Source organism: Nerophis ophidion, linkage group LG06, assembly GCF_033978795.1.
Source record: "Nerophis ophidion isolate RoL-2023_Sa linkage group LG06, RoL_Noph_v1.0, whole genome shotgun sequence".
Taxonomy (NCBI): domain Eukaryota; kingdom Metazoa; phylum Chordata; class Actinopteri; order Syngnathiformes; family Syngnathidae; genus Nerophis; species Nerophis ophidion.
This window is the reverse complement of record NC_084616.1, coordinates 17,587,214-17,607,164: the sequence shown is the minus strand read 5'-3', so window position 1 is coordinate 17,607,164 and position 19,951 is coordinate 17,587,214. Positions and strand designations below refer to the sequence as shown.

Below are 19,951 nucleotides of genomic sequence, written 5' to 3'. Positions count from 1 at the left end.
TCTCCCATCGAAAATGTGTGGCGCATTATTAAGCGTAAAGTACGACAGCGGAGACCCTGGACTGTTGAACGAATAAAGCTCTACATAAAACAAAAATGGGAAAGAATTCCACTTTCGAAGCTTGAACAATGAGTTTCCTCAGTTCCCAAAAGTTTGAGTGTTGTTAAAAGAAAAGGTGATGTAACACAGTGGTGAACATGCCCTTTCCCAACTACTTTGGCACGTGTTGCAGCAAGGAAATTCTAAGTTAATTATTATTGCAAAACAAAGTAAACTACGAGTTTTAACATCAAATATCTTGTCTTTGTAGTGTATTCAACTTAATATGGGTTGAATAGGATTTGCAAATCATTGTATTCCGTTTATATTTAGATGTAACACAATTTCCCAACTCATATGGAAACAGGGTTTGTAAGTCCACAACGGAGAGCACTGAGACTCTCAGTGCCAGGACTCTCCATTTCTCCCACGAGTCCTTCATGCACCCAGCAGCGAACGTTCCGTCAGCACAACCAGGTTTCCACATACCCCTTTTCCTCATCCAGAAGATTTTGGCTGGCTTATGAAACTCAGCACTTCCAAGTCAGAAAAGAATATGGTGCTAAATCCGTGTTGGGCACAAGATCCTGCCCCAAGTGGAAGAGTTCTTGGGTCTTGTTTACGAATGAAGGAAGAGTGTGTTTTGAGATCGACAGGAGGATCGGTGTGGCGTCTGCAGTGATGCGGACCCTGTATCGATCAGTCTGTTTTGGCGAGGGAGGAGCTGAGCCGGAAGGCAAAACCCTCAATTTATCGGTCAATCTACGTTCCTATCCCCACCTATGGTAATGCGCTTTGGGTTATGACCACAAGGACAAGACCACGAGTACAAGTGACCGAAATGAGGTTCGTTCGTTGGGTGACGGGGCTCTCCCTTAGAGATGGGGTGAGAAGCTCTGTCATGTGGGAGGAGCTTGGAGTAAAGTCGCTGCTCCTCCACATCAAGTGAAGCATAATACAGTGGGTTGGGCATATGGTCAGAATGCCCACGGGACGCCTTCCTGTGGAGGTATTCAGGGCACGTCCAACCAGTAGGTGGTCACCCAGGACACAGAGTGACTACGCCTTGAATATTTATACTAAGTACCTGGGTAAAGGGAAGTCTTAGCTTCTATACTTAGGCTGCTGCCCCCGCTACACGACCCCTGATAAGCCGAAGATGACAGATGGACGGTTACAGGACCCAATTTAAACACTTCTCTCCTGTAGTTTTTTTTATCAGCACTGACTGACCAGTCCGGAAAAATCTGATATTTTTTTTTTTTGGTTTGTGACTAGTTGGCCAACTATTTGGTTGGACAAGTGAAGTGTTTAGTGGCTTTACCACAGGCCGGTCTTTGTCAAAAACAACTCTGTTGAAGTTTTCTTGGTATTGGCATGATTCAGTGACTAAACCAGAAATTTGCAAAATCATGCCACCCACTGCAGGAACTTTTGGAAGTTCTAGACTAATCTTTCAGCCAGACTATTAGACAGGATGATAAGTAATACGTTTTTTTGTGCTTGATAGCTTTCATCTGTACGTCTCAAATTCACTGGAAATTAATTGAGGCCCATCTTCTGTCACTACATCTTTAGGCAACCCAAGTGTCAAGTCAAATTACAATTTCTACCAAAGTTTTTTTGCACAAAAACGATCAACCGGAATGTTTCTTCCATCAGTGTATTTTCATGTTTCCATATGACTTATGTTGATTTATTTTTTTTGTTTACCACAAACTGAACATCTGCAAGGTTATTTTCTTGTGTGTGTTCTCATGTGGGTTTGCATATGACATTTGCGGGAGAAACTTTTGCCACAGTTTGAGCAAATAAAAGGTTTTTCACCTGTGTGCGTCCGCATGTGTTGAGTCAAATCACAGTTTCTAACAAATCCTTTTGCACAAACTGAACAATTGAAATGTCTTTCTCCTGTGTGTGTTCTCATGTGCGTTTGCATATTACTTCTGTCAGAGAATGTTTTTTCGCAAACTGAACAACTGAAGGGTTTTTCTCCTGTGTGTCGTCTCATGTGTGACAGCATCGCTCCACTTTGGGAAAACATTTTGCCACAGTTTGCACAAATGAAAGGTTTTTCTCCTGTGTGCGTTCTCATGTGTGATTGCATGTTACTTTTGTTGGAGAATCTTTGACAACAAACTGAACAACTGAAAGGTTTTTCTCCTGTGTGTGTCCTCATGTGTCGATTCAAATGAGAGCTTTTAAGAAACACTTTTGCACAAACTGAACAAGCAAAGGATTTTTCTCCTGTGTGTGTTCTCAAGTGTGAGGCCATATTTACATTGTCACTATTTGATAGTGGGGCTAAGAGCTTGTCTGCTTGTGATCCTCCACAGTGGTCTCCATCAGCTTCTGTTGTCATGTGTTGAGTTGAGCTGCTGCTTGGAGGCTCCACCACTCTCTTCTCTTCACTCTCATCTTTGACCACATCATCTTCACTTTTCACGACAACACGGATTACTTGGTTATCCTCTAGTCCTTCAAACTCCTCCTGCCCGATGTTGTGGTCCTCTTCTTCCGCTTTAATATTGCAGGGCTGTGGTTCCTCCTCTTCCTCTTTAACATGGAAGGTTTGTGGCTCCTCCTGCTCCATCCTGAAGCTCCAATTGTGCTGCTCAGGGAGAAAATGTTCTTCACTGATGTCTGCGGACACAAGATATTGCCAAGTCACATGGGAAATTCAATGCTTTTGAATGCACTGAAGAAAACTAAGTTATTGTATAAGTTGGCTTCAAATCTATGTGGGAGACAAACACACCACACAATATATATATATATATATATATATATATATATATAAGATGTATGTGGTAGTGACAGTCAGCGCTACTGAGGAGAAGGCTAGCCAGATACTTTTATTTCCTTGTATATTATTCTAGTGCTATCACTCGCACATGATTGTTTCTTGTTTTGTTTTTGTTCAGGGTCTTTTTTCTGTTATTTGTTTCTCCTTTATGTTCGTGGGTCACTTCTTGTTAAAAGAACCATGTGTTTTAATTTCCCTTTAAGTCATCAAAAGGCATTAATGAATCATGTTCTTTTCAAATACCTCTATAACTGAAAACAGTAGTTCAGCCGGAATATGCTCATTTCAAAATTAGATTTACAGCCTCGAAATATTGTCATTGCTTTTATTTCGATGTCATGCCCTCTACCGTTTGACCAATTAGAAAGTCTGGGAGTGTGTCACATCCAGGTTGCCAGTTATGCACCGGCATCGTCTCCTAACTACTGCCACTGGTAAAGTTACTAAACATGTCAGACCTTTAGTAAACCTAAAATGTGTCGTTACGATTCTCGACTAATTATATGAGTTTATACCAAAAAGTTTTATTTTGGTTTCATCTGACCACATGACATTCTCCCAATCCTCTGCTGTATCATCCATGTATCCATTTTGGTATAAACTCAACTTGTCGTGTTTGGAGGAAGAAGAATACTGAGTTGCATCCCAAGAACACCACACCACCTGTGAAGCATGGGGGTGGAAACATCATGCTTTGGGGCTGTTTTTCTGCTAAGGAGACAGGACGATTTATCCGTGTTAAGGAAAGAATGAATGGGGCCATGTATCGTGAGATTTTGAGCCAAAACCTCCCTCCATCAGTGAGAGCTTTGAATGGTTGACCAAATACTTATTTTCCACCATAATTTACAAATAAATTATTTAAAATTCCAACAATGTGAATTCCTGGATTGTTTTTTTCCACATTCTGTCTCTTACAGTTGAAGTGTACCTATGATGAAAATTACAGACCTCTGTCATAATTTTAAGTGGGAGAACTTGCATAATCGGTGGCTGACTAAATACTTTTTTGCCCCATTGTATATGGCAATCTGAAACTTTTCAAACCGTAGCTTATAGACATACCTTGGTAAAATGTCTCCTCTTTAGATTTGGGTCTACATTTGGCTGCTAAGCGTGCTCTACTTCTTTTCACCAGCAAAACATTGCTTGCGTTGGTTGTAGTTAGTTTTAGTCTTTGTTTTCTGATAGTACTGACAATAACCATACGACTGACATTTGTTGTGATATTGTACACAGGCATGATTGATTGATTGACTGATTGAAACTTGTATTAGTAGATTGTACAGTACGTCCATCCATCCGTCCATTTTCTACCGCTTATTCCCTTTTGGGGTTGCGGGGGGCGCTGGCGCCTATCTCAGCTACAATCGGGCGGAAGGCGGGGTACACCCTGGACAAGTCGCCACCTCATCGCAGTGTACAGTACGTATTCCGTACAATTGACCACTAAATGGGTAACACCCGAATAAGTTTTTCCACATGTTTAAGTCGGGGTCCACGTAAATCAATTCATGGTAAACAAGGTAAAATTCATGATGTACCTCTTCCAGAAAATAGCCTACTTTCTGTGTAAATTGTGTTAGTTAGAGATTTGTTATTGACAAAACGCTTGTCTGTTCAGCTATTATAGTCCCAGAACATCAACCCTAGTAAGAGGCAGTGGAAGTTTGAAGTTCTTTGGAGTAGCCCGGTACATCGAGCTGGATTCGACTGCGTATCTGGCAACCTCCGTCAGGGATAGCGGTTGGGGACTACAGAATTTTGACCGAGATTGCAGTACCATTTCTGGACAGATTTTTTACATATGGCTCCTTTTTAATGTACAAAATACTTGATCATTGTTCTTTTAAAGGCCTACTGAAACCCACTACTACCGACCATGCAGTCTGATACTTTATATATCAATGATGAAATATTAACATTGCAACACATGCCAATACGGCCGGTTTAGTTTACTAAATTACAATTTTAAATTTCCCGTGGAGTTTTTTGTAAAAACGTTGCGTAATGATGACGCGTATGATGACGTGTGTTTGTGACGTTATTGGTTGGAGGGGACATACTAGCTCAACACCACTTACGGCTAAAAGTCGTCTCTTTTCATCGCATAATTACACAGTAATTTGGACATCTGTGTTGCTGAATCTTTTGCAATTTGTCCAATTAATAATGGAGACTATAAAGAACAATGCTGTTGGTGGAAAGCGGTGTATTGCAGCTGTCTTTAGCACCGAGACTCTTTGTTTGTTGTGAAGCTTTAACACAGAGCATTCAAGCGAACATGTTTCTCTACGTCAACCAGCATGTTTTTGGATGGGAAAATTGTGATATATATCTTACCAGGGACATCAGTGGATTATTCGTCCTCCAGCAGTAGCTGTCAAAAAAGGCAGCTGTGAGCTTGGCTCCTCGGCTTCTCTCTGATATACTGGCGTGTTCACCGCAGCCATCCGACTTTGAGGTATGTCTTTACAATCTCACTAATACACTTTTAAAACAATAAGCAGATAAGGGAACTTCCAGATTTATCTTAGTATATGTGTCTAATTACATCTGAAACGCTCACACTGTCGCCGCCCGGAGCCGTCGCTTTTTATTTATTTATTTTTTCTTCTTTTTCTAGTCCTTCACTATCAATATCCTCATCCACGAATCTTTCATCCTCGCTCAAAGTAATGGAGAAATTGTTGCTTTCTCAGTCCGAATTGCTCTTACTGCTGATGGCTCACATTATAAACAATGTGAGGATGTGAGGAGCCCTCAGACCGGTGACGTCACACGCACATACTTCCGGTAAAGGCAAAGCTTTTTTATTAGCGACCAAAAGTTGTGAACTTTATCGTCGATGTTCTCTACTAAATCCTTTCAGCAAAAATATGGCGAAATGATCAAGTATGACACACAGAATGGACCTGCTATCTCCGTTTAAATAAGAAAATGTCATTTCAGTAGGCCTTTGATTGTTAAATGTTTGTATTATATTGTTATTGAAATAAAGTTTTGGGGGGAAGAAGAAAAACAACATGGCCACAGTGCAATTGTTTAACCCAGGGGTCGGGAACCTTTTTGGCTGAGAGAGCCATGAAAGCCAAATATTTTAAAATGTACTTCCGTGAAGACCCATATCATATTTTTTAACACTGAATACAACTAAACGCGTGCATTTTTTAAGTAAAACCAAAATTTTTAGAGTAAAATGAGTAATTATTTTTAATAACATTATTTCTTGAACAGGTGCGGTAAAAAACGGATGGATGGATTAAAATGCATGAGAATGTTTCATATTTTGAACGTTATTTTTAACATCGTGATTACCAGCGGAATTATTCATTACTTATCGTGTTAACGGGTCGGGAACCTTTTTGGCTGAGAGAGCCATGAAAGCCAAATATTTAAAAAATGTATTTAATATCTTTAACAACGAATACAACTAAATGCGTGCATTTTTTAAGTAAAACCAACATTTTTAGAATATAATAAGTCAAATTTTTTTTAATAACATTATTTCTTGAACAGGTGCGGTAAAAAATGGATGGATGGATTAAGATGCATTAGAATGTTTTATATTTTGAACGTTATTTTTAACATTGTAATTACCAGCGGAATTATTCATTACTTATTGTGTTAAGCAATGTCAGCTAAGATTTATCTGAGAGCCAAATGCAGTCATCAAAAGAGCCACATCTGGCTCTAGAGCCATAGGTTCCCTACCCCTGGTTTTAACCTTTTTGTTTGAAGTGCCTCAATGTGTCTGTAGATGTTCAATATGTCTTGTTTGCATGTTGAATACAAAAAAGACATGACAAGGCGACAGTGGACACTTGGCTATTGCAACGTTGTTGTTATTTCGGTTGTTGAATGTGTTGCTTTTACAGCTGATTATATTCACACTAACCCAAACCTCACCGCAATCTTAACTTCTTTTAAGCAATTTTCTGTTTTCCGAATTACATATCCATCCATCCATCCATTTCCTACCGCTTATTCCCTTTCGGGGTCGCGGGGGCGCTGGCACCTATCTCAGCTACAATCGCAGGGCCAACACAGATAGACAGACAACATTCACACTCACATTCACACACTAGGGCCAATTTAGTGTTGCCAATCAACCTATCCCAAGGTGCATGTCTTTGGAAGTGGGAGGAAGCCGGAGTACCCGGAGGGAACCCACGCATTCACGGGGAGAACATGCAAACTCCACACAGAAAGATCCCGAGCCTGGATTTGAACCCAGGACTGCAGGAACTTCGTATTGTGAGGCAGACGCACTAACCCCTCTCCCACCGTGAAGCCCGAACTACTTATCGTCTCTCCAATTTAACTTCAGTTGTCGTCACGCTTGTGGGCGCAAATTGTGAGTGTTTGCGGCTGCAGCTTATAGGCCCTTCTCGCTCATTCACCAACTGATTCATCAATACTATTTTAGACATTTTCACACAATCACAACACTTTATACTCACATTTGATCTCTGCTAAGCGATGTGTTGATAACTTCCACTTTTCTGTGTTAGCAGCTATAGAGCTACGACATCTATAGCGAGTTAAGCCAGACAACAGCTAAGCCCGAGAAGCTTCAAAGTGCACGGAGACGAGTTGAGCTACGCCTGACACGAACAATTAATAAAGTTCAGTTTTTTTTTTTTTCGAATAAGTAAAAAAGTAAAAATGAAGGAATCGAAGCAGACTTAAAGAAAACGCTGCTATGTTGCGTTTCACAACACGATTGGCACTGGCAGACACACGCTCCGCGCATGCGCAAGAACAGTTCCTCTCCATTATTTTTTTCCCCCAGAACTTTATTTGCATTCTTGTTTTTTGTGTTTTATTGGCGGTTGGCAAACCAACTTAGGGTGCATTACTGACACTAATTGAAGGTGTACTTTACTCCAATTAACTCTTCCATGTTAGAAAAAAACATTAATCTATTTAAAGGCCTACTGAAACCCACTACTATCCACCACGCAGTCTGATAGTTTATGTATCAATGATGAAATATTAATATTGCAACACATGCCAATACAGCCTTTTTAGTTTACTAAATTACAATGTTAAATTTCCCGGGAGTTTCGTCTTGAAAACATCGTGTAATGGTGACGTGTACGCAAGACGTCACGGGTTTTAAGGAAATATGAGCGCTGCACACACACACTGCTAAAAGTCGTCTGCTTTAACCGCATAATTACACAGTATTTTGGAGATCTGTGTTGCTGAATCTTTTGCAATTTGTTCAATTCATATTGGAGAATTCACAGTAGAAAGATGGAGTTGGGAAGCTTTAGCCTTTAGCTACACAAACACACGGTGATTCCTTGTTTAAAATTCCTGGAGGTGAAATTTTCCTATGGATCAGAGCGCGGTCAAGCCAACATGGATCCTACTAAATGTCAACCAGCAGGTTTCGGTGAGAAAATTGTGGTTAAAAAGACAGTTCTTACCGGAGAAAAGCTGAGCTTGTGCCGTCAATAGCTGCCGTGGACTCCCCTGAGACACTGCGCGTCAAGACACCCGTGGAGACACCCTTCCGACTATCGGGTACTATTAAACTCACTAAAACACTAGCAACACAATAGAAAGATAAGGGATTCCCCAGAATTAACCTAGTAAATGTGTTTAAAAACATCGGAATCCGTCCCAATGCAATCGCGTTTTTATTTATCTTTTTTTTTTTCTAGTCCGTCGCTATCAATATCCTCAAACACGAATCTTTCATCCTCGCTCAAATTAATGGGGAAATTGTCCTTTTCTCGTCCGAATAGCTCTTTTTGTGGGAGGCTCCCATTAAAAACAATGTGAGTATGTAAGGAGCCCCCACACGTGTGACGTCATCGTCTGAGACTTCCGGTAGAGGCAGAGCATTTCTCTTAACACAGAAAGTTGCGAACTTTATCGTGGATGTTCTCTACTAAATCCTTTCAGCAAAAATATGGCAATATCGTGAAAGGATCAAGTATGACACATAGAATGGACCTGCTATCCCTGTTTAAATAAGAAAATCTCATTTCAGTAGGCCTTTAAGATGTGCGCTAAACCAGTGGTTCTCAACCTTTTTTCAGTGACGTACCCCCTGTTATATGTTTTTAATTCAAGTACCCCCTAATCAAAGCAAAGCATTTTTGGTTGAAAAAAAGAGATAAAGAAGTAGAATACAGCACTATGTCATCAGTTTCTGATGTATTAAATTGTATAACAGTGCAAAATATTGCTCATTTGTTCTAGTCTTTCTTGAACTATTTGGAAAAAAAGATATAAAAATAACTAAAAAATTGTGGAAAAATAAACAAGTGATTCAAATATGAATAAATATTTCTACACATAGAAGTAATCATCAACTTAAAGTGCCCTCTTTGGGGATTGTATTAGAGCTCCATCTGGATTCATGAACTTAATTCTAAAAATGTCTTCACAAAAAAAGAAATCTTTAGGATTTATGGAACATGTCCACAAAAAATCTAGCAGTCAACACTGAATATTGCATTGTTGCATTTCTTTTCACAGTTTATGAACTTACATTCATATTTTGTTCAAGTATTATTCAATAATTATATTTATAAAGGATTTTTGAGTGGTTGCTATTTTTAGAATATTTTTTTAAAAATCTCACGTACCCCTTGGCATACCTTCAAGTACCCCCAGGGGTACGCGTACCCCCCTTTGAGAACCACAGTGCTAAACCACCTTTGTTTACACAGTATTTAACACAACAGGCATTGTGTGAATATGAGTGTGAATGTTGTCTGTCTTTCTGTGTTGGCCCTGTGATGTGGTGGCGATTTGTCCAGGGAGTACGCAGCCTTCCGCCCGAATGCAGCTGAGATAGGCTCCAGCACCCCCCGCGCCCCAAAAGGGACAAGCGGTAGAAAATGGATGGATGGATGGATTCAATTAACACACTTTCCAGTCATACACCACATAGAATTTGTAATTTCACACACTTTTCTTGACATTTTCTTTTCAAGTTAAACAACATGTCAAGCTTGAGCTGTGGGTGTTTGTGCTTCCTCGATGCAAGGATGATGTGGGACGAATCAGGCATGAATGTAAGTACATTTTTATTTGTTACTTAAATACAAAAGGCAAAACAAAAAGCACGCTCGATGGCGGGTAATAATATATGTTAAAACGTTAACAAAAACAGCACAATGCCATGGCTATCTATAAATGAACAAACGATGCTAACAATAAACCAAAAAAAAACCAGCACTTAGGCGAAAGAATACAAGGATCTTGCGTGGCGTGGTCCAAATGTTTAGCAGCGTGGCAAGGCGTGGAGGTTTGTGATAGAAATGTGGCATGAAGCAGAATGCAAAAATCCTAGAATGATGGACAGAAAGAAAATGATTTAAGTAGTGGCTGTGATAATTAGGAACAGGTGCGGGACTGAGGGCAGGGGCGTGACTAGGATAAAACTGAGGTTGGCATGGAAACAAACAAAACCAGGAAGTGCAAAACGTGACTGATTGTCCAAAATCAAAAACATAACATGACAAAACAAAACATGATCCATAGGTGTGACACAACACTAGTAAACATTCGCTTAAAGGCCTACTGAAATTAGATTTTCTTATTCAAACGGGGATATCAGGTCCATTCTGAGTGTCATACTTGATCATTTTGCGATATTTCCATATTTTTGCTGAATGGATTTAGTAGAGAACATCGACGATAAAGTTTGCAACTTTTGGTCGCTAATAAAAAAGCCTTGCCTTTTCTGGAAGTATGTGCGCGTGACGTCACCGGTGTGAGGGCTCCTCACATCCTCACATTGTTTATAATGTGAGCCACCAGCAGTAAGAGCAAAAAGCCTTGCCTGTACCGGAAGTAGCAGACGATGTGCGCGTGACATCACGGGTTGGACTCCTCACATTGTTTATAATCATAGCCACCAGAAGCAAGAGCGATTTGGGCCCAGCAGGGGATCATCTTGAGTGGAGACAAGTCAGCAGCGCAGAGACATCATCAACTGATGCAAAGATGAGTGGTCCACCCCGGGTCCCAACTTTGAAAAGATAGCGCTTCCTCAGTGATCACCTTATAACCTCTCCACGGAGGAGAGGGCGCAGAGCAGAAAAGAGACCGCAGATCAACTAGTCTAAAAGGGGGATCTATGTAAAGGCTAGTGTATACAAATGAGTTTTAAGATGGGACTTAAATGCTTCTTAAACATCATTATATGACAAAGTCTTTTGAAATGTGCTAATGGTCTCTTGTTTCTCTGAAGTCTGATCAGGTCCATGGCGGGTGAACCAGCAGGTGCACTCTATTTGACAACCCAATGTATTCTAACAGTTCTCTTTAAAAGGGAAGTCTGCAAACTTTACGCAGATGCTTAGAGAGCGCTAACTTACTAATGCAGTGGTTCTCAAACTTTTTTCACCAAGTACCACCTCAGAAATCCCTTGTCTCTCCAATTACCACCATAATGGCCAATTTTAAAATACAGTAGCCTAGAGTAGGCTTTAATATATGTAATTAAAAACATGGCAGAGGTTTTATTTAACACACGTATTTAATATTTCTGGGCACTGTGACAATACACATAGTTTGAACAGATGGGCTGGCTTGGTGCGGATTGGCAATTTTGGACCGAAATCTGGACTTTAGAGAAGCCCTGCAACAGACTTTGACTTTCAAAAAGGAACAGTTATTGTCCTGTGTGTGCGCCCATGTGTCTTTGCATGCTACTTTTGTGAGAGAATCGTTTAGCGCACACTGAGCAATTGAAAGGTTTTTCTCCTGTGTGCGTTCCCATGTGTCTTTGCATGCTACTTTTGTGAGAGAATCGTTTGGTGCACACTGAACAACTAAAAGCTTGTTCTTCTGTGTGTTTTCTCTTGTGTCTTTGAATATTACTCCTGTGAGAGAATCTTTTACCACACTCTGAACAACTGAAAGGCTTTTCACCTGTGTGTGTTGTCTTGTGTCTTTCCATATGATGTTTGGTAAAGAATCTTTTACCGCACACAGAACATGCGAAAAGTTTTTCTCCTGCGTGTTTACTTGCGTGTATTAGCATATTAGATTTGTAAACAAATTGTTTACCACACACTGAACAACCGAAATTATTTTCACCTGTGTGTGTACTCATGTGTGTTTGCATACGACCTTTGAGCGAGAATTGTTTACAGCAAACTGAACAACTGAAAGGTTTTTCTCCTGTGTGTATTTTCATATGTCTAGTCAAATTAGATTTTACAACAAAGCCTTTTGCACAAACTGAACAACCAAAGGGTTTTTCTCCTGTGTGTGTTCTCATGTGTGCTTCTATATGACATTTGCTCATGAATCCTTTACCGCAAAATGAACAACTGAAATGTTTTTCTTCTGTGTGTGTTCTCAGGTGTGATTCCATGTTTACATCAACGTCTGATGTTATGTCGTCACTATCTGATAGTGGAGCTAAGATCTTGTCTGCTTGTGGTCCTCCACAGTGGTCTCCATCAGCTTCTGTTGTCATGTGTTTTGGTGAGCTGCTGCTTGAAGGTTCCACCTCTATGTTCTCATCACTTGGACTGTGATGAAGCTGTGAGCACTCAGGTGGTTTGTCTTCATGCTCTTCAGTCTTCACAGAGACAACAGTCAGTGGAAACTTAGTGAGATCAGCCCCCACCTGCCCTAGAAGACACTCTTCCTCCTGACTGATCCATACTTCCTCCTCTTCCTCTTTAACATATGGGGGCTTTGGCTCCAACTCTTCCTTTTTAACATGATGAGGCTTTGGCTCCCCCCCTTTTAAAGGAGGGGACTGTTTGCTGTTATCCTCTTTAATATGAGGGAGTTGTGGCTCTTCCTCTTTCAAATGGCGGGGCTGTGGCTCCTTCTGCTTTAAAGTGAAGCTCTCCTTCTGCGGTTGAGGGACACGTTCTTCCTGACGTCCAATCAGCCGTTGGATGTCTGAACACAAACAAAACAACACATTTTAACTCTGACATGTCAACTATCATGTAGTGCATGTAATACAAACAGGGGACAGCATAATGGTAATGTATAAATCATGTAATTTTGTAAGTCACACACATTTTTAAAATGTTTGCAGGGTTTCATTCCTGTATTTTAACACATTCACTGAGTGTAAATAAAATAACTTCCATGCAGAGGGTGGTCTGAGTACCACGAGCGAGTATTTGGTGAGTTCAAGGTGTCAAGGCTTTGTTCTGAGACAAACACTATGTTTGCATGCACTAACTTAGTTGGATGCCACCAATAAAAAGGAATCTTCCATTTTGAAGTCCTTTTTTAGGATGAACTATGCTGTAATTCAATTGTTAGCCGTACGCTGTATGCCTCCGAAACACTAGACAGTGTTTATGTAGCTGTAAATTAAATCCAGTTTACACTTTTTCGAAGAACTCAACTGATGGTAACGGATTTGATATGGAAACAATTAAAACGGTTATTGAAGACATTTCAGAACCTTTGACATACACTAGTATTTGGCCACCTGGCTTTACTTACATATGAACTCAAAATGCCATCCCATGGAATCGTCCAAAATGTTTTGGTATCCTGGAGCATTCAAAGCTTTTTTTCACAGGAACTAAGGGGCCAAGCCCAACTCCTGAAAAAGCAACCCCACACCATAATTCCTCCTCCACTTAATTTCACACTTGGTACAATTCAGTCCGAAATGTACCTTTCTCTTTGCAACTTCCAAACCCAGATTGGTCCATCAGATTGCCAGATGTAAAAGCGTGATTCAACACTCCAGAAAACGCGTCTCCACGATACTAGAGTCCAGTGGCGATGTGCTTTACACCACTGCATCCGACGCTTTGCATTGGACTTGGTGATGTATGGCTTTGATGCAGCTGCTTGGCCATAGAAACCCATTCCATGAAGCTCTCTGCGTACTGTACGTGGGCTAATTGGAAGGCCACATGAAGTTTGGAGCTCTGTAGCAACAAACCGTGCAGAAATTCTTTGCACTATGCGCTTCAGCATCTGCTGACTCCTCTCGGTCAGTTTACATGGCTTACCGCTTGATGGCTGAGTTGCTGATGTTCCCAAACTCTTCATTTTCTTATAATAAAGTCGACTTTGGAATATTTAGGAGCGAGGAAATTTCACGACTGGATTTGTTGCACAGGTGGCATCCTACGACAGTTCCACGCTGGAAATCACTGAGTGGCCCATTCTTTCACAAATGTTTGTAGAAACAGTCTCCATGCCTAAGTGCTTGATTTTATACACAAGTGATTATGACACCTGATTCTCATTATTTGGACGGGTGGCCAAATACTTTTGGCAATATAGAGTATACATCAGTAACTTATCTTTTAAAACAGGCAAATTGCCAAACAAAATGAAAATAGCAAATGTTGTACCTATTTATACCTGTACCTATTTTTTTACTTCAATAATTTTCGGAAATTATTGAAAAATTGTTAGACAACAGATTAGACGTATTCTAGAGATGCGCGGATAGGCAATTTTATCATCTGCAACCACATCACTAAAGTTGTCATCCACCCGCAATCCACCCGAACCAACATTTCATCAAAGCCACACCCTCCCGCCACTCGCCCGTTGTTATATATGTAATATAGATGATGCAAGGCATTAGTGAGGTTAGAAAGTGTAACTCCCTCCAAGAGTTGTCAGGTACAACACTTTACCTACTAGCCTGTATAAATTAACCATTTATAAATACACATCAGTAGGCTAAATGAACCTCTTCAACATAACATTTAATTATGTATAATGTAGCGGCTGGCTACGGGGTGTTAGCCAATGACTTTGGCTGGAGGGCGGGACTTTCGGGAGAGATAGGGAAGTGACGTTGTCGACAGGAAGTGAGAGTTCGAGTTGTCCCGGGAAAAGCGTTAGAGACATGAGAGATGTTGTGTGGTTGTATTACATCTTGTGCAATAAAGACAAGACAAACGAAGAAGTTTTATGAGCCTACATTCCTGGGATTATTACAATATATATTTCCGAATTGGTTCAACCGCCACCCGCCCGAATCTATTTAAAATCTATTTTTTCGTCATGTCACCCATCCGACCCGCGGTTTATCCGCGGACTCCGCGGTTCTCACCGCGAACCGCGCATCTCTAACGTATTAATTTATAAAAGTGGAACACTTGCGGACAACCAATAATCACAGAGCCAACATTTCAACATCAATGGCATTCATCATCACAATTAGTGGTAAACAATATGCAGCTGCAGTGTTTATTGATTTAACAAAATCATTTGACACAATTAATCATAACACCTTAATCAATGAATTAGAACAGTATGGAATTGGAGGGTTGGTCTTGAACTGGTAAGAAATGCACTTTTTGGGGGATTTTTGCCTATCATTCACAATCCTTATGAAAGACAAGCACACATATATATTTATTATTTAAGCATTCTAACTTGTAAACAAAAGTCCGCTTACAATGGAGCCTATGAGAGTCGTTCTTTAAAGCGCTTAAAAAAAACATCCAAACGCCTCCATTAAGATTTTATACAGTATACAGTATATGTACAGTATTTGGAGCATTCTGTCAAATTAATTCCAAGTGCTATCCTATTACTAAAAAGAAAATGGTTTAGCAAAACAACTAAAAATTCAGACACGGATTTTACTGAGATCATGTTATGATTTGTTTAAACCCAGGGCATTATTTGAGCTAGTGATAAGATAAATGAATACTAAATCAGATTTTTATAGACTATTTTCTATTGAGACGTAGCTGTCCCCAATCCTGACCTCTAAATTTCAATTTATGAAAATACCACTTAAATCACTTTTTACATTTGCTTTAATGGTGTAATTTAAAAGATCGTTATGATTAAGTTTGAACAGAGGTTGAAAGACAAACGTATTATGGGTTTAAGTTTTAAATTGAAAATCTATGCTAAAAAAAGACAATGTCACTAGTTATAATGTCACGACCAAAACACAGGAGTTTAAGAGGCATGGCTGATTCTAGATTTTAGCCACACCCCTACATTTCTGACCAGGAAGTGACAATGCACCTCTCTCGCTTCAGCACAAAACTCAGTTTAGATGGATAATTCAGTTTAATTTTCACTCCTTTGGTAAAAAAAAAAAAAAAAAATGCTGGGATGAAACGAGCATCTTGCCATTTCTTACTAGCAATGTCTTTGGGTTAAAATTGAATTTAACAAACATGTCGGTTTATAACCACAACCTTTTACTATACAAGTGTGAGGCATGATTTATAATCCAGCACAGACTCTTACCAAGTTCATTCATTCTCAAAATAATCTTACTCATCTCATCATATGAAATATAACTCACTTCACCAATTATTATTTATTTATTTATTTTCATTGTGATTACTTATGGAGTATATTGTGAATAAATTGCAAACAGGAAGTGAACCCAAGTTTTAGCAACTGTTATGCAAGAGAAAAAGGGGTAGGATTAAATAAGCTCTGCTTCTTCCTACTCCTTTTCGAACATGTTGAAAAGAGAAACTGGAAATTGTGATGTATCATGTTGTATGTTTGCATGTTCCAAATAAACTAAAACGCAACTCAAGTAACATTGGTGAATTTGGGGTGTTTTTTAGAGGGCTTTGTGGACGCAATAGAGAACTCTTAATACCTGTAATGTTAGACGCCTTCTACAAGCAGTTTTTTTACTATTCAGAATGCATATAAAAGAGAATGACATGTTCTTGTCTCACATAAAAATTGTAAGAAAATATGCAAAACAATGTAAAAAAAAAGTGCAGTTCCTTTTTAATACAGAATGTATATTTTTGGGGGGAAAGCATGTATCCATCTTCATCCTGACAGAGAATGTTAAACCCTTGCTTAAAATGTGTTACAAACATTTTTATCTACATCAGGGTTTCTTAACTTTTTTGATTTCAGGGTCATCTTTTTCACTACACAGGGCCCCGCAGCCAACTCAAATATTACCGCTGAATTAGTCATCTTACCCGATTTTATTTATATTTAATAACTATAACTACTTACAGTTAAACAGGATAAATGATATGAAAGCATTTGTTCATCACAGAGTATTTTCAAGGCTTAGGCCTAACAAAAACAAATATAATCACATTTACTGCAAAAGAAGAGACTCATACAAACCGATGAAAAATACAAGTGCATACAATTATGTAGTACTAAAATACATTCTGACTAAATAACAATATATGTTTTTTTGAATAAACTCTCAATAAAATGTGGGTGCAAATGAAAATACAGCTCCACCACTTTAGTCATAATTTTTGCGCGTCGGCGCCAGACTTCCTCTGTTCTATTGTCATTACTGCCACAAGTGGTGGAAAATTATAGTACAACTGAGTTCGACACAGACATTTTTGGCGGTCTTCCATAGGGCGCACGCAGCCCCTGTTGTGCTTAAGAAACATTGTATTAGATGATATGTGGATGTTGTTCTTACTTGGACTGTGATGAAGATGTGAGGACTCCGGTGGTTTGTCTTCATGGTCTTCAGTCTTCAAAGAGACAACAGTCAGTGGAAACTTGGTGAGACCAGCCTCCTCCTGCCCGAGAAAACACTCTCCCTCCTGACTGATCCACACTTCTTCCTCTTCCTCCTTAACATGAGGGGGCTGTGGCTCCTTCTGCTTCAAAGAGGAGCTCACTCTCTGCTGAAGGGGACCTTCTTTTTCACAACCGTTCATCTGTTAGACATTTGCAAGACAACACAAACAAAGTTTAGCTCAGACATGTCGAATATAATTTAGTCCATCAAATATACATACTTGTCAATCATGAGACCTCCGAATTCGGGAGATGGGGGTGTATATATATATATATATATAATCTGAGTATATGTAATGAGTATATCCGTTCGGGCCACCGTGTTCAATGGAGAAATCTGATCTACAAAATTTGCAGGCAGCATATCCCTTTCCCTTCAAGCTGTCCTGGATGAACTGAAATAGTTTTTTCCAATCATTTCGGAACTTGCAAGCGTACTTCTTTTTCTTACTCGTCTTTGCCATGTCTCTTCTTCTGCTTTGAAGCAATGTATGACGGGAATCCGGATGTTTCGTGTCAATGTATTAACGTGCCGTCTGGAATAAACACACGCTGAGAAATAGCTCTGTGAATGTCTACTTTATGGGTTATAGATAAACCTATGGATAACGGAGACACATATAGTTTCCTTTTCAGGTGAGAGAGGACGCTAAAGGCAGTGCCTTTAAGGCACGCCGCCAATGTTGTTGTCTGGGTGGAAATCGGGAGAAAGGTTGCCCCGGGAGATTTTCGGGAGGGGCACTAAAATTCGGGAGTCTCCCGAGAAAATCGGGAAGGTTAGCATGTATGCAAATATAATATTTTACAAATGAACTGACAGAAGTTATAATGTTCTTCTACACATGAAATTAACATAATTTAGTCATTATTATGGATTGTGTAATTCATCCTGTTTTCTACAACTATAGTAATTATTGATACAAGATGAGCAGTGGCCGCACAGACCACCTTTTTAAAATATTTAGAAAACATTCTGCTGGAACTTTAATATCTTTATGACTCCATCCAGTCAGTCTACACGTATAAAAGTTGCATTGTGCTGCAGCGTCGGTGGAATTGACGCCAGCTCGATTCTCCCACTCCCAACCTTACAGTCGAACTTGATAAGAACCTCTAAAAACAAAACATCCAAACTTGTGTCAATGGTGGCAAGGACGGCACAGTTGAGATTAATTGGCTTTTCCGTTCCTGTTTCCGAAAGCAACATGTTTAAATCAACAGAAAACAAACAGATGTGCAGCGTGAGCAGTGTGACAGCTAGTGTGGCTGTGCAATAGTATGTTGGTTAAACCTCACTCACACATGAAGAAATATGCTGTGCTAAGAATCTTTGGGCACCTCATGATTTTATTACACGACAACTATAGATGCATATTCAATTTGTGTTCAGTATATTGAAGCACTTTTTTCATATTTAACATTTATTTAACTACAGTTTTTGTCTCATTGAATAAGGATCGATCACTTGCTATCAAATGTGTGAGGACTCTTCTTCGGCATGGTAATGCCGGTGTGGTTTTCCCGTGGATGCGTCGAAGCAGAACACAGCATAGGTAAGATAAAGGGTATTTATTTAATAACAAAAGTCTATGAACAAAAATACTAGTGTAAAGAGAAAAAGTAAACAAAAGACGCTAGCGTGAAAGCTAGGATAAAACACAAGGAAAACTAAAACTTGGTACGAGGACACAAATGAGTAAACAAAAACATCCAGCATGAAAGCTGGAATATAAAGTGGCTTAGCGTGAGAGCTAGCGAGAAAATACATACGAAGGATGAGAGTCGTCACTGATGCGCGTGGGCAAATTAGGATCCGAGAATGAGTGAACAGAAAAGGCGAGCTTAAATAGGAGGGTGAAAATTAGTAGCAGGTGTGCGGGGCAAGACTAGCAGGTGGACTGATGAGTGACCATAGGGATGGACAAAAACAGGAAATAAACGGGTCGGACTGAGAATGAAACAAAGATGGAAAAAACATGTGAAGATCTAAACAGCAGATCGCAACAAAATGTCCATTATATGTGATCAAAGTAAAGAAAATGTGCAAACATGACAGTTACTTTTTAGTATATAACCTTAAGGCCTACTGAAATTATATTTTCTTATTTAAACGAGGATAGCAGTTTAATTCTATGTGTCATACTTGATCATTTCGCGATATTGCCATATTTTTGTTGAAAGGATTTAGTAGAGAACATCGACGATAAAGTTTGAAACTTTTGGTCGCTAATAAAAAAGCCATGCCTGTACCGGAAGTAGCAGAGGATGTGCACGTGACGTCATTGGTTTTTAGAACTCCTCACAGCCTCATATTGTTTACAATCATAGCCACCAGCAGCGAGAGCGATTCGGTGAGAGTGTAGGACTAGAAAAAAAAAAAACCAAGGGCAGTGGGAGCGATTCAGATGTTATTAGACACATTTACTAGGATACTTCTGGAAAATCCCTTATCTGCTTATTGTGTTAATAGTGTTTTAGTGAGATTATATGGTACCTGAAAGTCGGAGGGGTGTGACCACGGGTGTGGTGACCGCCAGTGTCTCCGGTGGGAGGAGGTAATAGTCCGCAGCTGCAGGAGGACGCAAGCTCCGCTCATGTCTACAGTAAGAGCCGACTTATTAGCACAAT

The 19,951-nt window shown here is 39.7% G+C and overlaps 1 protein-coding gene and 1 long non-coding RNA gene across 2 annotated transcripts; both read right to left on the bottom strand.

The window, feature by feature from the left end:
* Positions 1–422: 422 nt before the first annotated feature.
* Positions 423–7,609, bottom strand: LOC133553892 (uncharacterized). The gene is made up of 3 exons (XR_009806996.1): positions 7,309–7,609; positions 5,189–5,336; positions 423–2,682 (listed from the first exon to the last, which is right to left on the bottom strand). It is a non-coding gene; the product is annotated as an uncharacterized LOC133553892 (long non-coding RNA).
* Positions 7,610–9,927: 2,318 nt separating this feature from the next.
* On the bottom strand, positions 9,928–19,951 carry LOC133554308 (zinc finger protein 391-like). The gene is made up of 3 exons (XM_061902887.1): positions 19,818–19,951; positions 17,220–17,463; positions 9,928–12,739 (listed from the first exon to the last, which is right to left on the bottom strand). The coding sequence occupies exons 1-3, from the start codon at positions 19,917–19,919 to the stop codon at positions 11,490–11,492; spliced, it is 1,596 nt and encodes a 531-aa protein (XP_061758871.1). The 5' UTR covers positions 19,920–19,951; the 3' UTR covers positions 9,928–11,489.